The sequence below is a fragment of the Gekko japonicus genome, unplaced genomic scaffold (genome assembly GCF_001447785.1).
Source record: "Gekko japonicus isolate JY-2015 unplaced genomic scaffold, Gekko_japonicus_V1.1 scaffold13, whole genome shotgun sequence".
In the NCBI taxonomy this organism is placed as follows: domain Eukaryota; kingdom Metazoa; phylum Chordata; class Lepidosauria; order Squamata; family Gekkonidae; genus Gekko; species Gekko japonicus.
The window spans coordinates 2880724-2903258 of record NW_015172553.1 but is presented as its reverse complement, the minus strand read 5'-3'; the positions used below and the strand labels follow the sequence as shown (position 1 = coordinate 2903258).

At 43.9% G+C, this 22535-nt stretch overlaps 1 protein-coding gene across 1 annotated transcript in view; it reads right to left on the bottom strand.

Moving 5' to 3' along the window:
* Nucleotides 1–22535, bottom strand: part of SLC4A5 (solute carrier family 4 (sodium bicarbonate cotransporter), member 5) — a 91090-nt gene that overhangs the window by 19341 nt on the left and 49214 nt on the right. Inside the window, exons 7-13 of the mRNA XM_015421086.1 lie at nt 18777–18934; nt 18037–18124; nt 15292–15446; nt 13644–13799; nt 12429–12603; nt 10767–10900; nt 8603–8874 (exon numbers count right to left, since the gene is read on the bottom strand). Of these exons, the coding sequence (XP_015276572.1) occupies nt 8603–8874; nt 10767–10900; nt 12429–12603; nt 13644–13799; nt 15292–15446; nt 18037–18124; nt 18777–18934 (1138 nt within the window). The remainder of the gene's footprint in view (nt 1–8602; nt 8875–10766; nt 10901–12428; nt 12604–13643; nt 13800–15291; nt 15447–18036; nt 18125–18776; nt 18935–22535) is intronic.

Sequence of the window (22535 nt, the reverse complement as noted above, 5' to 3'; positions counted from 1 at the left end):
AACTCCATGTATTAGGGTTGGCAAGTCTAATTTGCTTACCGGTGGGGGAGCCTTGCTGGGCTCTAAGAGCTGTCCGAAGATGCGCGCACGCGCGCCGGCAGCACATCACCGGAAGTGACGCGCGACATCGACCACGTTGAAGGCGTGGCCCCGATCATCGGAGGGAAAACCATAGAGTTTTCCCTACGACGATCGGGGCCACGCCCCCAACGTGATTGACGTGGTTGCGTCACCTCTGGTGACGCAGCCACGCTGCGCTTCGAGGGGCGGAGTTCCTCCCGGGGCCTGATTCCACAACAGCGGAAATCGGGCCTCCGAAGCGGGGGTTTACCTGCCCCCCACCCCCACTTGGCAGCCCTACCATGTATATGGCCTATTGACTGGATAATTTTATAAACCTCTATCATGTGTCCCTCCACCTTAGCTGTCTTTTCTAAACCCCAAAGCCCCCATCTTTAGTGTGTACTTTGGTGATTTCAGAAAGTGTTATCAGATAGAAGCCCAAAGAATGTTTCTGAATAGAACAAAGTAGTGTGTCTCCACTAATAGCGAAGGAGTGTAAAGGACTCCTACAGTCTCTGTGGCTGAAAGGCAATATTTCAGTTCGGATCGAGGGCCTGTAGCCTTTCCAACTGTGAAGAGGAAATAATGGCAGGGATCTTCACAGGTTTCACATTTCTGTCCAGAATGCCAACCAAAATTACCCATGAAAATGCTAGTTTGTGCCACCATAGCTGCTGGGGGGTGGGGGACATAGCCAACTACAAAATGTTTGCCATGGGGGCTGGAGTCAGTCGCAACGTGTTAAATTCCAAGTCAAGCACCTCCTGTGATGGATGTTTCTGAATGGATGCTCTCCTGAAGCACTTTCTGCTCCGGTGAGGTAGAATAAAACCAGGAATGGGGTTTTTTTGCCTTGAGGAAGTGATGCTTTGTGGAAAGTGGTAGTAGGAACCACCTACACAATGGTAAGTGCTATGTTGAGGATCACCATACGGAACAGCAGGCAATTTTGTGTTGGGCAGGCACATAACTGCAAGCTTTCCCTTCAGATCAAGCCACTCCAATAGGACACATCAATTCCACTCCCCCCAGTTCTCCATAATTGTCCACTGCACTTCACTCTTGAGCATTCCACTGTGTCAAAACAATCACATTTCAGGTCATAAAGATCACACTTCCCAAAATTTACAAAATGTTGAATTAGAACAGGTCTGCTTTTATGACCTAGTAGAAGGTGGCAACACCAAGTTTGGTATTGCATTTGCCTTCCAGAAAAGGAAGAACCCACTGATTTCCTCTTGTATAAGCATGATAAACTTTTTTAAAAAAATTACACCATTGTGTTAAGCTTGGTTTTCTCCTTTAGTAAGAATCTCTAGGGTTTTGGAAATTAGCACCACCCTTTTTTTTGAACAAGCATCCCTACATCTCACAAAACCTATGTTCAGTGGTGTCATCTTTCTCTAGGGATCATTCTTCATCTGTCATCTTGGATTCCCACTGCAGGACAGAGAGGTCTTTCTATCCTTTCCTGACCAATTTTTCCAAGAAAAAAAAATACACCAAGAATACAAAAATGCTGTCTTTCAGTGGAAAAATATAAGCAGAAATTTTAAATAGCTGCACTGGTTATGGCAAACAAAACAATACTTCAAATCCTTCTCTAAAATTCTATCCCAGACGATCTCAAACGATGTGCTTTTGCAAATAGAAATTAAATCATAGATCCCCGTTAAGTCAGTGCTTTCCTCAAAACCTGTTTCACCTTGTTCAAGTAAATGTTTCCAGTCATAGGAAGAATTAATGGGCTGCCCAATGTTCCCTCTAAGCTATGGAGTCTTGCGAGCAAATATTCTACTTTGTGAGCTCCTGGCATTAAAGTTGTGAGCAAGCAATTCGGCTACTGAGTAAATTAGTTTGCTCTGGAGCCATCCTTCCTGAGCGAAGAGAAAAATCTGTGAGCCGGAGGCTAAAAAATGTGAGGTAGCTCACACTAACTCAGCTTAGAGGGAACACTGGCTGCGACAGATGGAAATGGAACCAATGCGGTATCCACCTTAGCCTTCACTTTCCTACCACCTCTCCCTAAGTGTCCACTGCTGATGGTCAAAGATGAGCTCAGCACTCACCTACACCTCTTGCAGGCAACCTCCTGCCAGCTGCCTTTGCTGCCTCAGCCGGTATAGTCTGTACTACTGTAGCCATAGCCTCCAAATCACCAGAGACGGTCACAAAAACTTTGAACCTGCCCACTTGTTTCCTCCACATCTTGGCTAACCAGACAGCCATACTGCAGCTCCACCTGGATTTCCTTCATTGGACTCTCCCACCTGATGTTCTTGGACACTAGACCACTTGGAATACCTGCTTTCTCCTTGCTTTGTGAATTACAAGTACTTAAAGTCATTCTTGATCAATACTACAGAATGGCAAGAGTTGCAAAAGGGGAAATTAAGTTTTGGGCAAAAAAATAATAGCCCTTATTGGACAAGAATGCTAACATGAGGAATTTCCTGCAGAAGGGTAAATCCTTCTGTGACTTATATTAAGAAGCAACTGCTGCAGCATTTTGGCTGTGATCACACACATAATTAGACCTGCCATAGGCACAAATGCCAGGCAAATTTAAAGGGCGTGATTAGACAACAACATTTGGGAAGTGCCCCACAGCCGTCGGCAACCCACTTTGCTCCGCTGCAGAAGTGGAGATAAAAGACACCGGGAAAAATCCGGTAGAAAATGGGTTGCGATGGGCCATGGACAGACTTTCCCCTATCTGATAGCTCCACCATGCTCTCATGGCATCAGGACAGTCTGATCAGGCCATCCTGACTCCTTGCTGTTGTTTTCCCCCCCTTCTCAGTATGTGCACCATCGCAGACTCCATAGGGAGCCCTCAGTGCAAAGGTGCGATTCATCGATTCCTCATTTAAGCGCATCGGAAACAAACAGCAAGAAACCCCCCCGACTCACCCGCAGTTGCGTCTGATCACACCGTGGCGGACTGTGCCCATAGCTTCAAAGGACTGTGTGATTGTGGAACTGCGGGTCAAATTCCTCTGAAGGAAATAGCCTCGCCCTCCCCCTTTTTCTGGCACATGTGACTGCAACCTTTCAGGGCTCTTTTTGTAGAAAAAACCCAGCAGGAACTCATTAGCATAATAGGCCACACCCAACAGCAGGAACTCATTAGCATATTGGGCCACACCCCTGACAGCACAGCTCATTAGCACATTAGGCCGCACCCACATGCTTCCAGAAGTGTGGTTATCCAGCCACACCCACCTTTTGCTTCTTATTCTGTTTACCTTGTTTGTTGTCAAAACCCAGGGCTTTTTTTGTAGCAGGAACTCCTTTGCATGTTAGGCCACACACCCCTAATGTAGCCACTCCTAATGAGTTTCTGCTGTTGGGTGTGGCCTATTATGCTAATGAGTTCCTGCTGGGCGTGGCCAATTTGGGAGCCAGCTGGAACTCCGTTCCCGTGCGTTCCTGCCCAAAAATAGCCCTGACCTTAATTAAGCTAGTGATTTCCGAAGCGGACAAATGTCTTCAGTATCTTACAGCAGCAGTGGTAAATGGATGGTTAACAAAGGAGAAGTGAGTGCTGGTTAGAGTCAGAGTTTGGAGGCTACAGAATAAGCATTCTACTACTGGGAAAAGGTAAAGCAAAACTGAGCAGATGTAACGTTTGCTTCTGTTTGTTCCCAGCATGTTTATAGGGTTATCTGACAATGTTTCTCTCCACAACCTTCAGCTTTTCCAGAACCAGAGACAGTTTTTGACTTCTACTGTTTTATCACCCAGCTTAAAGAACATTGTAGCATTGGCTGTATTTTGGATGGTTTCTTTTGAGATTTTTATTTGTTTGTTTTAAATGAGACAGCCCATTAAGATCTTTATGTGGGCTGTGTACACTGAAGTAGTGATCAAGGTAATATTTCTAAAAACAAAAAAGATAAGAGTATCAAATATTAAATTATTTTAATATTTATAAAATGATACTCACTTGAGATTGAAAGCAGCCAAATAGATGTGTGCAGCAGAGACAAATATGGTACAAATCAGTTACAGTAATCAAAAATCATTACTAGCAAAAAAAATAAATTAAAAAAATTAAGAGGACCAAGAGGAGATTATAACATACACTCTCAACAGAAAAAGGAGAGAGAAGTTTAAACTGGAGACCATATTTGGCCACCTGGAGCAGAAACATAAAATAGCATAATTAAAGTGTTTTTGTCCAGGCATCCAGTTCAGTTCAGGACAAGCAGAGGAGGGAATCATCACAGCAACATACAGAAGCTTGGGGAGATATTGTGTATTAAATGATCTTAGTCTGCTAGTGAGCCACTTTCAGTGACTGGCAAACTGATCTCAGGGTGGCTCAAACTCTGTTCTATGATGCTCAGAATATAACAGACAGAACTGTGTTGCGTAGGCCAAACGTCCCACCTCCCTTTGATAATATAAGAACCAAATTCTACCCCACGCTTTCTAGGTATTTGGAAACAGATCTCGGTTTGCCACAGCCACTGAGATTAGAATGGTGGCTCATTGTGAGAATTACGTACAAAAAGAACCCCGGTGTTTGCTATGTTGGATTGCAGTCCTTGTCAGCTTGTTCTGGACTGGACACAACAGCTGTGAAAACTGATCTCTAGTGTTGCACGTACTCCATTGCACACATAGAACTCTTGTGGAGTGGGCTGTTCCATTTATTTCAATGGACGAAGCAGAGTTATGCACTCAGAAGAATTTACCTGAAACTCTGCTTCCTCTGTTAATATGCAAGAGGAAGCCTTTGCAGTCAGGGATCATTAAGTGCCACGTACAAAAGATATCATTGCACTGGAGTACCTGGCTGATGTTGGCAAGACAAGTGGCAGATCCCATGTGTAAACTAAGCACCTTCTGTGCATGAAAAATGTGAACAGGCTGTATGGTACAGCGAACAAAGTGTTGCATTTGGTTGTGGGAGGTGATGCCAGGTCCAAATCTCAGTTATTCTAAGCCTAGTGAAGTTCACTAGGTGATCTTGGGCTTATCACTGTCTCTCAGCCTAGCTTGCCTTTTTAGGGCTGCAGTGAGAAAACCATTATGATAAGATCTGCAAAGATACATTGCTTGGTGCAACAAACTGGTGCTACGAAACTGGAAATAGCTAAGACCATCTTCTAAGAATAAAAATGGCTCCTCTGCTTACCATAACAAACTAATGGCCATTACATATGTACAAATACCACAGGAGAGGCTGAAGACTACTTTTAGTGCCCAGTTGGGGAAAATGCTCCTTAGCACTAATAACAGCTTTCCATGGACAGAATGTCACTTGGCCCTTGTGAACTATGAACTGCTCTATACAGATTTAATAGCCAGTGCAAGAACAAAGAATTTTTTTTAAGTTCTCAAAGGGGAATAGTTTGCCACCACATCACAGGTGCTATCCAATTGGGCTCCCTAACACTAATGCAACCACATTCCACATAATACATCAAATAACCTCAAACACACTAAAGCAAGGAAAGAATCAGATTTGTGTGTGTGTGTGTGTGTTTCAATATATTCTGTAAGAATGAGATATTCCTGTGACAGTACTTTGATGAAAGATGTCAGAAGTCTCTACAATATATGAATAATAACAGCAAATGAAAACCAATCAAGTGGAAAAGCCCTGGTGGCCCCATTGTTGACTTTGTGTATGCCAAAGGTGGGGTCACTGGTGTCGCTGGCTTTAAAAAGGGGAACAGACAAATGCATGGCTGATCCATTGGTGATTATTAGCCACAGGGACTAAATGGAAACCCATGTTTACCCCTGCTCTGAATAGAAATGCTGGGAAGAGGAAGGCATTGGTCTCCATATGCAGATGCATCTTGTTGGCTGCTGTGTATCATCTCTGGCTCTGGGCTCCCACTGCTGCTTGATGTACACATGGAGCTGCCTTATACTGAATCAAACCCTTTGTCCATCAAGGTCAGTATTGTCTACTCAGTCTGGTAGTGGTTCTCCAGGGTCTCAGGCTGAAGTCTTTCACATTACTGGCTGCCTGGTCCTTTTTAACTGGAGATACCAGGGATTGAATCTGGAACCATCAGTATGCAAATCAGAGGCTCATCCACTGAGCCACAGCCCCTCCCCGATGGACCAGTAGGAGCTAAATAGGAGGGGGGACTGGCATTGTGCAACACTCTAGGCATTTCCCAAATCTCTATGGTAAATTCCAAGAGTGTTGTGAAATGCTGTGATGATATTTCCAGGAGATGTCACTGCATTGTGCAATATTGATTTCCACAGTCCCTGCCCCCATGCTCTTGGGGGTGGCCAGAAACCCTACTGTTATGTGAAATAGGATGCTGGTCTAGATGTATCACTGGTCTGATTTCAGTACAGTTGCTCTTATGCTTTCATGTTTCCCCCCTACAGAACAAATAGCATATCAGTGGTAGGAGGGAACTGAAGTTGAGAGAACAGTGCAAGGAGAATGAGCTACCTGCCTTCCTCCTGTGCTATGGCCTGATCTGAACTGTTCCCCAAATGATACTGTTTCACAAGAAATAACATGCTGGAGATCCATCCACAGCCCTTCCATCATCGACTTTGGTTTGACTTTTCATAAGATCTTCTGAGCATTAGCATTCCCTGCTTAAATCTTAACATGAGATCATCCTATTCCCTTTTCAATACTTTGTACACAGTCTCTGGCTAATTTCAAGCAAGCATATGCATTCAAGAAAACACTCAGCACAACTTCTTTTGGTGGGTAGAACAAGCTTGGATAATAGCCTTCTACAGTACAACCACTGACAAAGAAGAGTACATCTCGGCTCTAGAAAAAAATAATTTGGTTTCATCTTCCACAGCAGGGTATTAGCTTAGAATTAAACATTCTCTATTTGCTATGGCAGAACCAAATTCTGTATGAACAAAACTGTGTGAAAGAAAATTACTTCCAAATTCCGAAACTGTAAATTGAGATATTTTTAGATTTTTGAAAATCCAAGATGAGAATCAGAAAAAGTGAAGAAAGCCCTTTTAACTTTTCCAGTATTTGCAGGAGGATGGATTAAAATTCTACAACATCTGTATTTCAGTTCTGAAGCACTCCTTCAGCAAATAAAAGGTTCAAATTTGAGTGTGGGAGAGAGTGGCATCTTAGTCTCTGCATACTGAATACACTTTGTGAATACATCCAGGGCATATAGAAAACACAGGTTGGATCCTGCCAGCTTTTTCACCTAGTCTCACCCAGTTCCCTTCTGTGCTACAGCACCAAGCCCCACTTGGCTTTGGTACATGCAGGCCCCATGGTTTTCAGCATAGCCTTTATGAGTAGTCAGAGAAGACACCTCCTTCCTTCTTCACAAGGAGAAAAGCTGATGAGGCCCGGGACAGAAAGTCTCCTGCTATAGTGGTTGCCCTAGGAGAATATGATGCTTTAAGGTTGCCAGCTCTGGGTTGGGAAATGCCTGAAGATGTTGGGGGTGGAGCCTGAGGAGGATGGGGTTGAGGAGGGGAGAGACTTCTATGGGGTATAATGCCATACAGTCCACCTTCCAAAGCAGCCATTTTCTCCAGGTGAACTGATCTCTGTCACCTGGAGATCAGATGTAATCCCAGGAGATCTCCAGCTACCATCTGGAGGTTGGCAACACTAGATCAAAATAATTTTGTCTCTGAACTAGGATTTCCAGCCAGGCTCTTCACTATAGTGGGAACAGAAATGGGGGGGGGGGACAGAGAGACATCACAACATTCTAGGAATTCTTCGCTGTCTATGGTAAAAACCATGGAGTTTTAAGAAATTCCTAGAGCATTTTGACATCACTTTTGGACACAGCTGGAAGTCACATCACTTCCCACCCCCCATTTTTTCTCCTCCGGGAGTGAAGGACAGAGGCCAGGATCTAGGACTGGAAGACTGGCAATCTATTATGTTTTTCCATTGGAGTTCCTGTTTTTTTGGTTGGGATACCCTGGACCCAAAACCCTTTCCTGCAGTCACACAGCAACTTTGGGAAAGGCATTTTTAAAGCCCCCAGGAGCCTGATTCTGCTTGGAACTGCATTCATCTCTATACCTATAGCCCATTTTAATCCCCAGTACAATTCTATGCAGTACAGTCCTATGCCCTCACAGTACAATCCTATGCAGAGTGAATCCGGTTTAAGCCCACTGATTGCAATGGGTCTGGAGAAGCTCTGCATAGGATTGTGTTGCCAGATACTTGCAATTATCTTATTATAATTACTTGATTATTTAATACTTGAAATGTTTACATTAAGTATGTAAGACCAACTATATTTAGGTTTTGGTTATATTAAAACCCATATTTGGGTTCTGCTATATTATGTGCCTCCCTCATAGCCCTTCTCCATGGCAACATTGCCGCTGTGGCCATGAGCTCATTGCAACATCATGTGGCCACTCCCTGCACTGGGGTGTAAACAAAGCAAGAATTTGGCTTTCATCTCAACCCAGCTCTCTATTTGAAAAGATCCATCTGAAATCCAATTGTTTAAACACACGACACGAAACAGCTACACAACTGTGTGGCATGAGCAGTAGGTGCAATGTAAAAAGCAGGACTTGTACTCACCTGGGTCTGGGGCAATGCATTCACATTTATACATGGTCACATAGTCTGGTTTGAAATCTGAATTGATGGGATAGTAGTTAAAGGCTCCGATCATCTTCTTAATGGCATCATAGATGAAGATGAAGCTAATGAGAGTGGAAAATCCCTCCTCGGTGAAACGTGTGATGTACTTTATAATGAAGCTGGCATCTGTAGCCACCAGAATAAGGCACTGGAGAGCAGAGTGCAAGCCGATCCAGAGGCGGAACTCCATATAGTCTATGTCATTGCCCCTGTAATTGGGAACCACCAGAAGTTCTAATAAAAATAATGTATTCCATGTGCCTCAAAGCCCAGCACTTGGCTGCCACTGAATGCCAGTTGTTTAGAGGCCAAACCCTTCCCAGTTTAAGTGATATTTTAATTATACAAATGTTAAAATTTCCTGGAAGAGTCTTTCCCTTTCAGGCCAGACCATTTCTTGATCTGATCTCTAGCAAATTAATGACAGCAGTCATTCAGAGGCGCTTGATTCAAATGAAGCTCCTTTTCATTACTCCTTGATGTTGGCTGTTTTAATTCTTTCCCTCATTGGATACAAGCACACACTTTCCATTCAATCATCACTGAAACTTTTCAGTCCATTCATTAGGAGTTAGTTGGTTGTTGTTGCTAGAGCAAAAAGTACTTGGAGCTGAACTTGAAGCCCTCTAGAGGTCCTCAGTGGGGTCCACCCAACACAGCTGAACTTCCTCCTTCTCCTTTGGAAGTTGCACAACCAGATCCCATTTTTGAACTATACCTTGAGCAAAGGAAGGAACTGCAAAGCATGTCAGCTTTACAACACTACCTAAATTTATATCTGCAACCAATCACTGTAGAAATGTTTTTATTTTTTCTCCACTTTGTTATCTTTTGCCATTTTTAGAAGTTTTCTGCTCTCTACTACCATATACATTTTTCACTTTCTTTTTATAACATATAGCTTACAATAAAATAGAGTAGAAGTCTGAGCTTCCTCCCCATCTTTTAGGCTGCTTCATTTCATTAAAAGGCTCTCTTTATGTACCTATGGACTTATTTATTTTTGTATTTCTATACCGCCTTCCCCCAAAGGGCCCAGGGCAGTGTACAACATAGTTTAAAACACAATTTAGTCTAAATTCAAATTCAAAACACAATTTAGTCTAAAACCCATTTAAGTTAAATTAAATCTTAAGAACATTCTGATGGCATAAGTAATTATTAACTCCTCTTATGGGGGGCAGATCAGGGCCAGATATGATGATAAACCATCGCTATTCTCTGTTTTACCAGCCCTGTGGAACTCTCAAGTCCCACAGGGCACGGATGTCACCAGTAGACAGTGACATCAGACGGGAGCCAGGGTAAAAAAAGCCCTAGCTCTAGTCGAGGATAGCTGGATGGCTTTTGGGCCAGGGCCCACTTCATGATGGTACATATCGTGAATTGGTTAGGTTTGTTTGAAGAGGGGTGATATGCTTAAGGAACTGAATGGTGCTGCTATTTTTTTAGGCTGTTGCACAACACAAACAAATCTCTTTTATGCTGTTACACATTTTATTGATTGGGACTTTCTATGATGCTACATTTCATGAATTGGTCAGTTCTGACTGGAGTATTTGAACTGCGTTGTTTATAGCTAATGCATTTGAATAATCTTGAACAGACTGTTTTGTAATATTTCATGTTTGGTGTTACCAGGCAGAAACTTGGGATGGCCGCAGGGTTTTTCTGATGTCCTGGGGGCCAAGGAGAAGAAAAGGGGGGATATATATATTTATATATTGGTCAGACAGGATTTATTCATTACAAATCTACGTTAGCTTCTTCTAATCTGTGCATTGTTTTCAAGATACTTACAAAGTGATAACTTTATAATCTTTTCTAATATATTATCTGTTATCGACTGACAGAAGTTCTAAGAGTCCATCAGTTAGTTTCTTGAGTACTTTAGGATGTGATGCATCCAGCCCCACAGACTTAAAGGTACTGTAGGTAGCTAGCTATCCCCTCCTTCTCAATCTAGTGCAGGGGGCGTTATTGGGGGTGGATAATAGAAAGGAAGCTATGCAATGACATTTTGAACAAAGAATCAACAGCTGAAGCTTGGGTCTGTTCTTGTGATTTCCGTTCTCAAATATGTAAAAATTCTTTCACTCACTTGCTAAAATCATAGAGCAGCTTTTCAAAGATAAGGATGGGTCCAGTACTGCTTAGGATAATGAGAGGCTGTCCAGCAAAAAAACAGAACACTGCACCTGCCATCGCTGTACCGAGGAAACTCTCCATGACACCCTGGTGTGGGAAAAATATCATATTGATAAATGTCCTTAGATGCCATTTTTATTTATAAGGTGCCACCAAAAAATCATGAGAGCAATGTCACTAGGAAAGCTGAGAGGTCACATAGGTTGCTTAGGCAGCCAGGTCTGTCCAGAGAATCCCTAACCCATATAATGAACACAGACCAAACGCATTCGCACACTCATATACCCTCAGTCCCACAAGATTTATCCTGCCTTAATCTGAAGTCCAAAAGAAAATGTGTTTCTCCTGCTAGCTAGACTGTGTAATATTGCAGTTATGCCTACATCTTTTTTAAAAATCACTTGTCTTTTGATAAGGCGCAATTACCATGTTACAGACTGTGGGGTTTGGGGGTGAAGACATTTTTAGCGCACCGGACCACTCTGTCATCTTTGCGTTCATTCCAAATACATTTTTCCTCTGCAGGGTGATCTCTGGAAAAAAGCATGGTGCTGCAAGTGTACAATGTTGATTGGTCTGCCCAACTCTACAATGTCACCAACTCCCCCTTCCTCTGACTAGTTTATCACTTTCTAGAGTATATCTTTTTAAAATTAATGCATTTAAGTATAAACAAATAAATATATAGGCAGCATACATTAAACAGACAGAGAGACGAGGCAAAACTAACTACAGACACAATGGGTACAAGCCTCAGAACACTTTCCTGGGAGTAATCCACACTGAACAAAATAGGATTTATTTCTAAGTAGACCTGCTCCCTATATTTAGCATAAGAAAAGCATGGCTGGATCAGACCATTGATCCTCTTATTTAGTCCAGCTGCCCTGGAGGGCCAATAAACACAACATAGGACAAAGGCCCTCCCCAGATGTTGCCTCCTAGCACTGGGTCTCAGAGGTTTACTGCCTCTGAGTATGGAGGTTCCCGTTACTCACCATGGCTGGTAGCCATTGATGGAATGGTTTAATAACCTCTTAAAGCCATCTATGCTTGTGTCCATCACTAGGCTTACTAACAGTGAACACGACAATTTAATTGCTCATTGAACAAAGTAGTACTTCCTTTTGTCCATCCTGCATCTACTGCCCATCAAATTCATTGGGTGCCCCCAAGATTTAGCCTTACAGAGGAGGGAGAAACACTTCTCTCTACTTTCTCCACCATGCATAATTTTATAAACCTCTATCATGTGTCCCTCCACCTTAGCTGTCTTTTCTAAACCCAAAAGCCTTCATCTTTAATGTGTACTTTGGTCATTCCAACTGCAAACTGGCTCATAGTACGGGTGATAAATATGGAGGAGGATGTTCCTTTTCTTATTACATTTGTCTTCACCCTTACTGAAGGTCGAGCAGGATGCAAGGTGAGTATGCTATCTGGATTGGGAAACGGCAAAGCCTCAGTAGAACCCAGTCTACTTGAGTTCTACCAAACCCTACTATGACTTACCTCTCAGGCTTTGAGTCATTAGGAACCCAAATATCACAAGCCCAGTGCTAGTGATTATGTAATACTGTCTGTATTTCAACCCTCCATTTTGACCCAAACGTACCTGGTAGTTTTCTGTAGCATCTCCTAGCAAGCCACCAAATGTTATAGCATTTGTGATGCAGCCAAGATAGATGAAGAGGATGGCAGAGATAGACTGGATATGAAAGGCCTCATAGAAATCACTGGGGAACCAAGGAAGCTTTCTCTTGATATCCAAATACAGGCCACCACAAAACCTGATAAAAATGACAGATGAGCCTGTGCACACTCCAAACTAACTTAATACAAATGATGTATCAAATCCAAGGTCTGTGGTTTGAATATATTATGCACCTCAAGCCACTTTGGATAGATTAATGTATTCTGATAGCAATGGGGAGTTCCAAGGAACTATACTGAGCACAGGAATCTCAGACCTCTCCAAGTTTTGCTTCTCTCTCTTTCTGTCATCGTAGATTTCCCCCAAGCATTGCATACACATTTATTTGTAAGCTTATCTTAACTTTCTGAGTTTCATACAATTGGATTGCAGGTCGGTTGCCTTTGTAAAATGCTATTGTACATCTTTAAAAATCCTGAACATAGAAATTAACACACCAGGAGGAAGTTTGGAATGCTAACTTTCCACATCCTGGGAAATCTTTTTTTCATGGGAGAGCATTCAAACACATTTCCCAATTCTGAAGTAGCACAAGACCAAACTAGATGTGCATACTACTCCCAAGACCAAACTAGATGTGCATAATACTCCCTTGCCTGTGGATTATCTCTCTGTAGGGATGCTTGAACATCCTCTAGTTCGGCTTAACATCCTGTTCACCAGTCACAAACAGGGAGATGACTTTTCAGTGGGCTGCTCAGTATTTGTATAAATAGTCTTCAGAAATATTAATCATTGCTAATTTCATTGGCAGAATTTTGATACATATGCAATTTTGCGAGCATACCCAGTGCGAACCTATTGGCAAGCATTCAAGTCCATACTGAGCCAAACAGACCCAGTGATCAGCTCACATCTGATGACATAGTCGTCAGGGCATGCTCAACATGGCAAGTTCAACTATCAAATGCATTTCCACAAAATTTTTCACATCCCTAGTACTCTGTCCCCTAAGGACATTTTCTCCTCAGCTGAACCTAAGTGTTAGACATGAGCCTGGTGGAGAGATAATGTCTAATAAGTCACTCTTTCTGCTGGACCTCATCCCCTGTTTTCTGTGTAATTTCAGATCATCTGCCTTCCATACCTCTTGTTGCATAAAGAGAAATTGCTCACCTTCCAGTCCAAATAAGCTCCTCCCCAATTTCATGCACAGCTGGCATCTCTTCATCTTCACTGCCGCTGCCACCTCCTCCTCCACCACCGCCTCCTCCTGCTCCACCAGCCGTGCCGTTCATCTGCCCTGCTTCACTCAGTGAAAACACAGATTTTCTATACAAAAAGCAGAGAGTGTTAATAAACCTAGATTGCTTCCACACAATGGCCCTTTCATGCTGCTCTGGTATTGCTCTTCTGTAATAAGCTGGAAGTGGCATTAGAACGGTGGTTCTGCACCGTGCTTCATATAGTTCTCTATCCTTTTTACAAACCTTTAATGTCCTGTCTCCGCACAGCAAGACCATGAACTGAATTGCTTCCTTCTGGCTACTCACAATATAACTTTTTGAAATTACAAGTTCATATTCCCTTCTGTGTCATCATTGTAAGCAGTTGTTTAATGAAACATTTCCTGATCTCATTTCGCCTTTGCGAGCACATAAACACATGAAGCTGCCATCTACCAAATCACACCTTTTGGTCCATCAAGATCAGTATTGTCTACTCAGACTAGCAGCACCTCTCCAGAGTCTTAGGTTTTTCACAGCACCTACATTCCGATCCCCTTAACTGCAGATGCTGGGGATTGAACCTGGGACCTTCTGCATATCAAGCAGATGGTTTATCACTGAGCCACAGCCTCTCCCCAGTCATAGGCTGTTTAGAAATTTAGAGAGGTCTGGACCACATTGCAGGGCATTTTAAATTGAAAGTGATCTTTGGAGAAAGCAATGACAGTTATAATGTATAAAACCAAAATATGGCCCCGGTCAGACGGGCCAGATAACGCAGGAGGGAGGTGTGGCTGTTTGCCCCGGAGCAAAATAAAGTGCGGTAGCCCGATCACACAGTCCCCTGAGTCTCCGTGCTTAGGCTGTTAGCTGGCAATCACATGGCGATGCTGCAGCGTGGCAAAGAAGTGGCACGATCACACAAGCGTTTCGCGTTTGTGTGCATGTGCAGTTCCGCGGAGCAGCACTGCTTTCAGTTTCGTGTTTGTGCGCATGGGCTTACAAAAAACATCCGGTTTGCGACAGGATGTGGATGGGCGCCAGATGCCACGGGATACTAGCGCTCCCACGATCAGAGGCCCACCTGTGCTGCGTGTTTTCTGAATACTAGTGCACTTTCCTTGGTACTTTTTAACTCCGCATCTCCGGCGGGATGCCACAGGTTGGCTACGCGTGCGCTACACTTCCCAGATGTTGCGGTGTGATCGCACCCTGAAAATCTGCCCGACATTCGTGCCTTTTGCGTGGCAAATTCTCCTATGTTTGTTTTACTGACTGTGGATCAGAACCTAAAAAGAGACCTGCTGGATCAGACCAGTGATCCATCTAGTGCCACTTCCTATTTCACACAGCATCCAACCAGTTCTCTTAGGGGACCAACAAACAGAGTATAGCAGCCAAGGCATGCCCTGACATTGCTGCTGAGCCACTGGTATTACAAGGCCTCCTGCTTCTGAACATAAAGATTCCCCTTGGTCACCATGGCTAGTAGTAGTTGATGGATCTATCCTCCATGAATATTTCTAATCCCCTTGTAAAGCTATCTGTAGTTCTGGCCATACATTAGGTAACATTATGAAACCGAGCTCCCTTACCTCTTATCAGCAGAGGGCAATTTCTTGGGCGGTTCTATCCTGATGTTTGGATCCCACTCTCCCGGTGGAAGAACAATGACCTCATCCAGAAACTCATCAATTCCTGCTATCAGATCATCTCTGTCTCTAGCTTTGTAGGCAACATCACTGAAGAGCTGTAAGTTAAAAAGAGAGAGAAATTGTCTGGGCAGATCTTTGGCTCAGGACAAAGAAGAAAAGGAAAAGTAAAGAACCTGCAAGTTGTCTACTCATTATCTCTGCTTGTTGCCTTTCCATTCTGAACATATATCATTAAAGGCAAATAATTCTAGAGGAATAGCTGTGTTAGTCTCTTGTAGCAAAATTATACAGGATTCCAGGAACACCTTAAAGACTAACACAATTTGTTTCCACATAAGCTTTTGAGAGTCAGAGTTCACTTCCACAGGTGGATAGAAGTGTACATCCAGCAGAAGGGGAGAAAAAGTTATACAGAAAGGGTGGTGTAAAACAAAGGGCGATTTCTCACTAGAGCTGCCTCGCAGCACAGCGCTGTTTGCCTTGACACAAACATGTCAATTTCACACCCGAAGCTCCGGGGCTGCATTTTGACTCGAGGCTTCGCCAGATTTCCTCCACAGTTTCGTGATCCTGGTTTTTGAGGATCATGAAACTGCGGAGGAAATCGGGCGAAGCCCCGAGTCAAATGCAGCCCCGCAGCCTCGGGTGTGAAATTGACATGTTTGTGCTGGGGCAAACGGCGCTGTGCCGCGAGGCAGCTCTAGTGAGAAATCGCCCAAAATCTGATCAGAAGAGAATGTTCACCTAGAATAGATGTGAGGTGTTTCCCACCACCAACGGCAGAGTAGAATAAACATTAAATACGAAGCAGGATGAAATGAGATAGTGGAACAAATTTACAGCCATAAGGTGTGGAGTATGTGAGCGAACACTACCGAGAGTTGGTTTCAGAGGGTAGCCATGTTGGTCTGGAGTAGAACAGCTAGATTCAAGTCCAGTAGCACCTAGAGACCACCAAGATCTTCAGATATATGACAAAAGGAGCTTTGACTCTTGAAAGCTCATACCACGAAAATCTTGTTGGTCTCTAAGGCGCTACTGGACTCAAATCTAGCTGTTCTACAATGAGTCAGGAATCCAAGGTCCTTGTTAAACCCGGATTGGGGGTTCATTGTCTTTGTGGCGGGAAAGGCCTGCTCTGGCCTGCAGGCCCTATTCCATCCTGCCCTCCATGGTTTTTCTCAACATGTGGAGAGGCTTCTCTCTCTCTCTGGTAACTCACTACCACCACCTGGATGAATTGCCCACTGGGAGGGTCAGGACTCCCAGCTCCCCTTCCAACTTCTGAGGCCTTGCCCCTGTGTCTCCTGCTGTCCAGTGCCTGGTCACCATAGGGAGTTTATTACCCTGTGCACCCTTGGAGGAATAGCCACTTGCCAACTGCCTGCCTTCCCCCTGGCATCCTCTTAGAATAATGTGTCCAAGATGGTGGAGGTCTATGTGGTACAGAGAAGCACTACCAGTATCAAAAGTTTAAAGTATTTATTAAAAGGAAAATGTCCACAAGTATACTTTTAGCCCAGCACCAGATTGAGCAAGGGTTTCAAAAGAAATGGGTAAAACATAATTCCTCTGTCCCTTTCTCTATACATGCCCTATCAGATGTTAACATATAGGACAGGCTCCATAGCTTAGGAAGTTATAGATCTCTTCAGAATTTCCATTTAGGCATGCACATGGTCAATGCCCACCTGCTCAGTGGAGAGTTCTGTCTGCTCTCATGGACTCAGCACCCAAAGAAGGAGCTTCCTCCTTGTTCCCTTGAGTGTTATCTCCTCTCTTTTCCCTACCCACTGATTAGGTCAGGCTGGGTCAAAGCAGCTTTTCCTGGAGAGCTCCAGTTTCTTCCTGAAATTCCTCCAAATCTTTATTCCCTGCTTCAATTCCTCCAACTCCCTACTTGAAGGGGGAGGGACTGGCCCCTCCAATTGTCTCTAGCTAGACCTGTCAGCATTTGTATGAAGGTGGGCTGAGGTGAGTCTGGAAAGCAGTTGAACTGACTTCCCTCTTTCCTGCCTGTTCTCTGCCCAGCTGGGAGGGGGGAAGACTTTTAAAACACAGAGGGCGATTTCTCACTAGAGCTGCCTTGCAGCGCAGCCGCTGTTTGCCTCGACACAAACATGTAAATTTCACACCCGAGGCTGCGGGGCTGCATTTGACCCACGGCTTCGCCCGATTTCCTCCGCAGTTTTGTGATCCTCAAAAACTCACGAAACTGCGGAGGAAATCGGGCGAAGCTGCGAGTCAAAATGCAGCCCCGCAGCTTCCGGTGTGAAATTGACATGTTTGTGTCGAGGCAAATGGTGGCTGGGCTGCGAGGCAGCTCTAGTGAGAAATTGCCCAGAGTGAAGGATTTCCTCTTTTCAAACCTCCAAAGGAAAAAAATGCATTTCTTCACAGTCTTGATGAAAGCTCATGCTAAAATAAATGTTAGTCTTTAAGGTGCTAGTGGACTCATGTGCAATTAAATGCAGAGGCTCAGATGCCCTGCATGAACAAATACAAATATTTAAGGAGAAGGATGATGCAATCATAACCCTGGGGAAGGATATGGATTAGAAGCAATCCAATAACACTTGGTTCATACTTTGTGCAAAGCTTATCATCTTTCTGCACAGTATACAGGACACATATGCCCTGAGGAAGGACCTCAAGGAGGTATCAATGCATGTGAAATGTACTTACATCATCTACCATGAGGGTGGCAATGGCTCTACCAATTTCATTGTAGGATTTTGATTTTCCAGAAGGACCCAGGAGGATAAACAGGAATCTGGTGAAAGAAACAAGCTGAAGATGATTTGCAAGCATTTTCTTTTGCAAGATTTTCACTGTACAGATCATTACTACAAAGAAGGTTTCTCTGCCTGTTCCTCTTATTACAGGACAATTCCAGGAGCCCAAGATACTCCTTTCCCTTTCAGTTGCTAATAACAGAAAAGTAAATTCCTAAGACCCTGATCTGGATGGCCCAGACTGGTCAGATCTCAAAAGCTAAGAAAGGTGGGACCTGGTTAGTAGTTAGATAGGAAACCACTCAGGAATTCCAGCACTGCTATGCAGAGGCAGGTAATGGCAAACCACCTTGGTCATAGGATGAAACATCTTTGCTTAACCTCAATTTGTGGGTGGGTGGGTTTGGGAAGCGCAAAAACTCCAGCCCATGATAACAAGCCAAATTAAGAACAATACAAGTTTAACAAAACATTTTGTATGCCTCTCATAGGAATTTGTTGTAGATAATGTAGGAATGTACTATAAATAATATTTCTGAGCGAATCCTTTTGTGGGATGGGGTTCAAACTGTGATGTTATGGGATAAAAATATAAGAAAGTACAGAAGACACTGTTCTTAGCCACCTATTCCTTTGTTCTTCCTTGGGGGGGGGGGAAATGCACATTTGTTTTTTAAACAATTCACTTACCTAGTTGGGACAGGCACTTCCGTCACCCCACCCAGCATTGTGGACTGAATGAGTCGCACAAATGCCACAAATGGCTTGTCCAGGAAGTCCACTTCTCCCACCATTACATTAGAGGCTTCAGCATCTTTGGGAATCTTCTTTATGAATTTATTTTTAAGCTGTGAATAAATAAAAGTATTTTTAGAAGCTCAGAAATGCCTCACTCATTTTGCTTCATCTCAGCCATGCCCTTTTAATAGTGTCAATGGGGGGGGGGACTGAGTGTTCAACAATCAGCAGCTCCCTCAACAGAAAGGAAACAACTGCTCTCAAGCAGCAGAATGTCTGGAATTCTTGAGGGATTTGGCAGTAGTCAGTTGCATGATGTTGGGTTGGATCCAGTGCCCAATTTCCACTTGTGCTAGAGCTCTTGGGCAAGTGGAAATGAAAGAAAAAGATGTAGTGCTGCTTGCACTAAATCAGACGTACTGCACCCCTACTTGCAATTCTGTTTGCACAAGATCTTGTGCAACCAATTTGGCCAGAGTTGAGTAGGACTCTGGAGAGGAACATAGAAACGTTTGAAATAAATAAATAAATTTCTGGGCACTTTATGGGGATGAAAGTGCTAGGTAGGTGTTGCACAAAATCCTGCGCAAGCGGAACTGTACTCATTCAGCTTTATGTTTCCACTTGCACATTAATGGATCCAAGCCAAATTTTTTGGTGTAATTCTTAGGGAAATTCACAAGAGAATTCAATTTAATGCAAACCTCTCAAAATCTTATTTTCATAGGTTTTACACCCCCAAGATCACTTTTCCTCCAAAGCTTTCAGCCCCAAACATCCCTCTAAACTTTCCAACTGTTTGCATCTTTCATGCCCCTCCCCCATATTTTCATATCCCAAACTATGTGGTCAATATGACCTCCCCTAGAATCTATTATTCATTACTTCTGTTTACTTTATGTAATCTACTTAGTAGCCTTACTGCATGTAAGCCTAGGCATACTTAGACTCTATTAATATTGCTGAAGGTTGTGAGTTTTCTCATTTTTGAAGCCCAGAAGCGTAGACTGTATGGAATCACTGCTGTTAACAAAACAACACTAAAATGATCCAGTGTTTGAAATGATACCCTTACATCCACTTTAGTGATGGAGGGCCCAGGCCACAGGGAAGTTCTCCTGTGTTCCTTTACAGCTGTCTTTCATTTCAGTGGAGAACTTCCAAGAAGGTTGTGCCCTGAGACTCCATCAGTACTTCAGAATACTAGAATCAGACTGACTGACTCACTACTTCCTTTCCAGAAGTTTCCAGATGTACAGCATATGTGGTGGAAAGTGTCGTCAAGTCGCAGCTAACGTATGGCAACCCCATAAGGTTTTCAAGGCAAGAGACATTCAGAGGTGGTTTGCCGTTGCATGCCTTGGTGCTCTCCCATCCAAAAATTAACCCGGGCCAACCTTGCTTATCATCTGAGATCTGACAGGATCAGGCTAGCCTGGGCTACCCAGGTCAGGGTAGGGTTGCCAGCACTGGATTGGGAAATGCCTGGGGGTGGAGCCTGAAGAGCAGGGGTCATTTCCTGCAGGAGCGCACAGGAGCGGAGCTCCTGCAGTTAAGAGCCCAGGGGGCGGGCACATGCAACAAGCCCCACCCCCAGCTCTCAGCAGCCCTCAGTCAGAGCAAGAAGCAGCCAGGTAAGTTACAGAGCTCCCCCCCCCAGTCCAAAACAGTCCAGTGGTACCTTTAAGACCAAGTTTTATTCAGGTACAAGCTCTCTCTCCTCTGCAAGGAGAAGATCTGCACGTCCCCCCCCCATAGCTAGCAATCCAAAACAGTCCAGTGGAGCCTGAGCGGTGGGTGTTGCCTTCTGACACACTTCCGGTGATGTCAGGGGGTGTGGCATATGCAAATAAGTTATGCTAATTAGTTATGCTAATGAGCTCCTGCACCTCTTTTTCTACGAAATGACCCCCTGCTGAAGAGTGTGGGGTTTGAGGCATAATGCCATAGACTCTAACTTCGAAACCAGCCATTTTCTCCAGGTGAACTGATTCTGTCACCAGGAGATCTCTAGCCACCACCTGGAGGTTGGCAATTCTAGGTCAGCACAATATTTCTATAGCATTCTCCCACAGTGCTTCACATACATAATCTCAGTTATCCTTAAAAGAACCCTCTAAGGCTGGCTTGTATGATTATTGTCACATCCATATTATTGTGGGGGGGGGACGTGAGTTTGTGATATGGTAGCTTGCACAGGGCCATCCACTGAGTTTACAGCTGAGGAAAGATTTGAAACAGGAACTTCTCACTCATGGTTTTCACCACTGTGCTTCAACTGCTCATAATGACTTTGGGGCCTCGATCCCATGGGACGTTGTGCAATAAATCACACAGATCATAAACAACAGAGGGTAACCAGATGAGAGTGAAGACAGAGCTCTTTGTTTTATTGGCGGTGTAGAAAAAGCCAATCTGCCACCTTTGGGGGTCAAGCACTCCCTCTAGTGCACAACTGTCCTCCTTTGCATCTGGCCCCTCTGCTCTGATTTTGCCATTACTCCTCCTCCCGATCTTTCTAATCTTTCCTGCAGAGCAGAAACACCAGATAATGGAGGCTGGAAGTCTCATTCAATAAATCTGTGCCGCTGTCTCCTGGCCCAGTGGCCATTTCATTATTATTAGTCTAAAAAAGGTTCCGTAAACTCCAGGCTGGGGTTTATCATAATCTATATACTGGCAGGAGGAGAGGCATGTGAGTTAGGGGGAAAGCTCCCCTCCTTTTAGCCACCCCCTTTCTTCTAATCTTTTAAATCCATACTGGGGGGGAAAGAAAGCCAATAAAGCTTTAGGAATAAGCGGAGACCAGGAGTTAACAGCAACCTCTAAGCTTCAAGGAAAACGCCGTGTAAAAGTCCCTTTGTAGTGACCCTACTAGGCTGATTAAGTCTTGTTCTTTGGGAACTAAATACTTCGCATACCTCAATGTTAACCCTCCCCACGACCACTTTTCAAAGTGTTACACTTGGACTCAAATATGAGGAGAAGGCTGCTCCACATGGCGAGGTTTCCCCTTGTTGCTTTCATCACTGCCACAAATGCACTGGAGTATGCTTCAGCAACGGAGCTTCCGCACAGGACATTCCTTCTTCAGTCCCTTGCACCTGCTATTTTCCTGTATTTTCCCCCCAACACAGAGCTGTTTTTGAGAGTTTTGGAGGGGGGGGGGGAAACCCAGTAGTTGCTATAGCATTATAACACTATAGCACTTGGTGGTGTGTTTTTTTAAAGCCCTCAAGAAGTCCTGAAGTGGCTTGGTGGGGAAAGTGACCAGGAGAACCCAGTAGCAGGCAAATGGCACCAATGTGGGCGGGGCCTTTAAAAAGGCACTCTTCCTCTCCAGATGGCAGATTTCTTGCCTTGTGAGCCGCCCTGAGCCCTATGGGGGAGGGCGGGATATAAATTTAATAATAAATAATAATAATAAATAATAAATAACACACTTGGAGAGTGCTCGTCCCCAAAAAGACTGGAGCAAAGCAGTTTGGGAAAGAGCATACTAAGGGCGGGGAAAGGACTACCCAAGCACAACTAAAGCATAGTTCCAGGTGGTCAGCCGTGTTGGTCTGAAGCAGTAGAACAAATTTAGAGTCCTGTGGCACCTTTAAGACCAACAAAAGTTTATTCAAGGTATGAGCTTTCATGTGCAAGGCACACTTTTTCGAATACACTGAAATAGAAATTAGAGTTCAAACTTATAGGCAGGCTGAA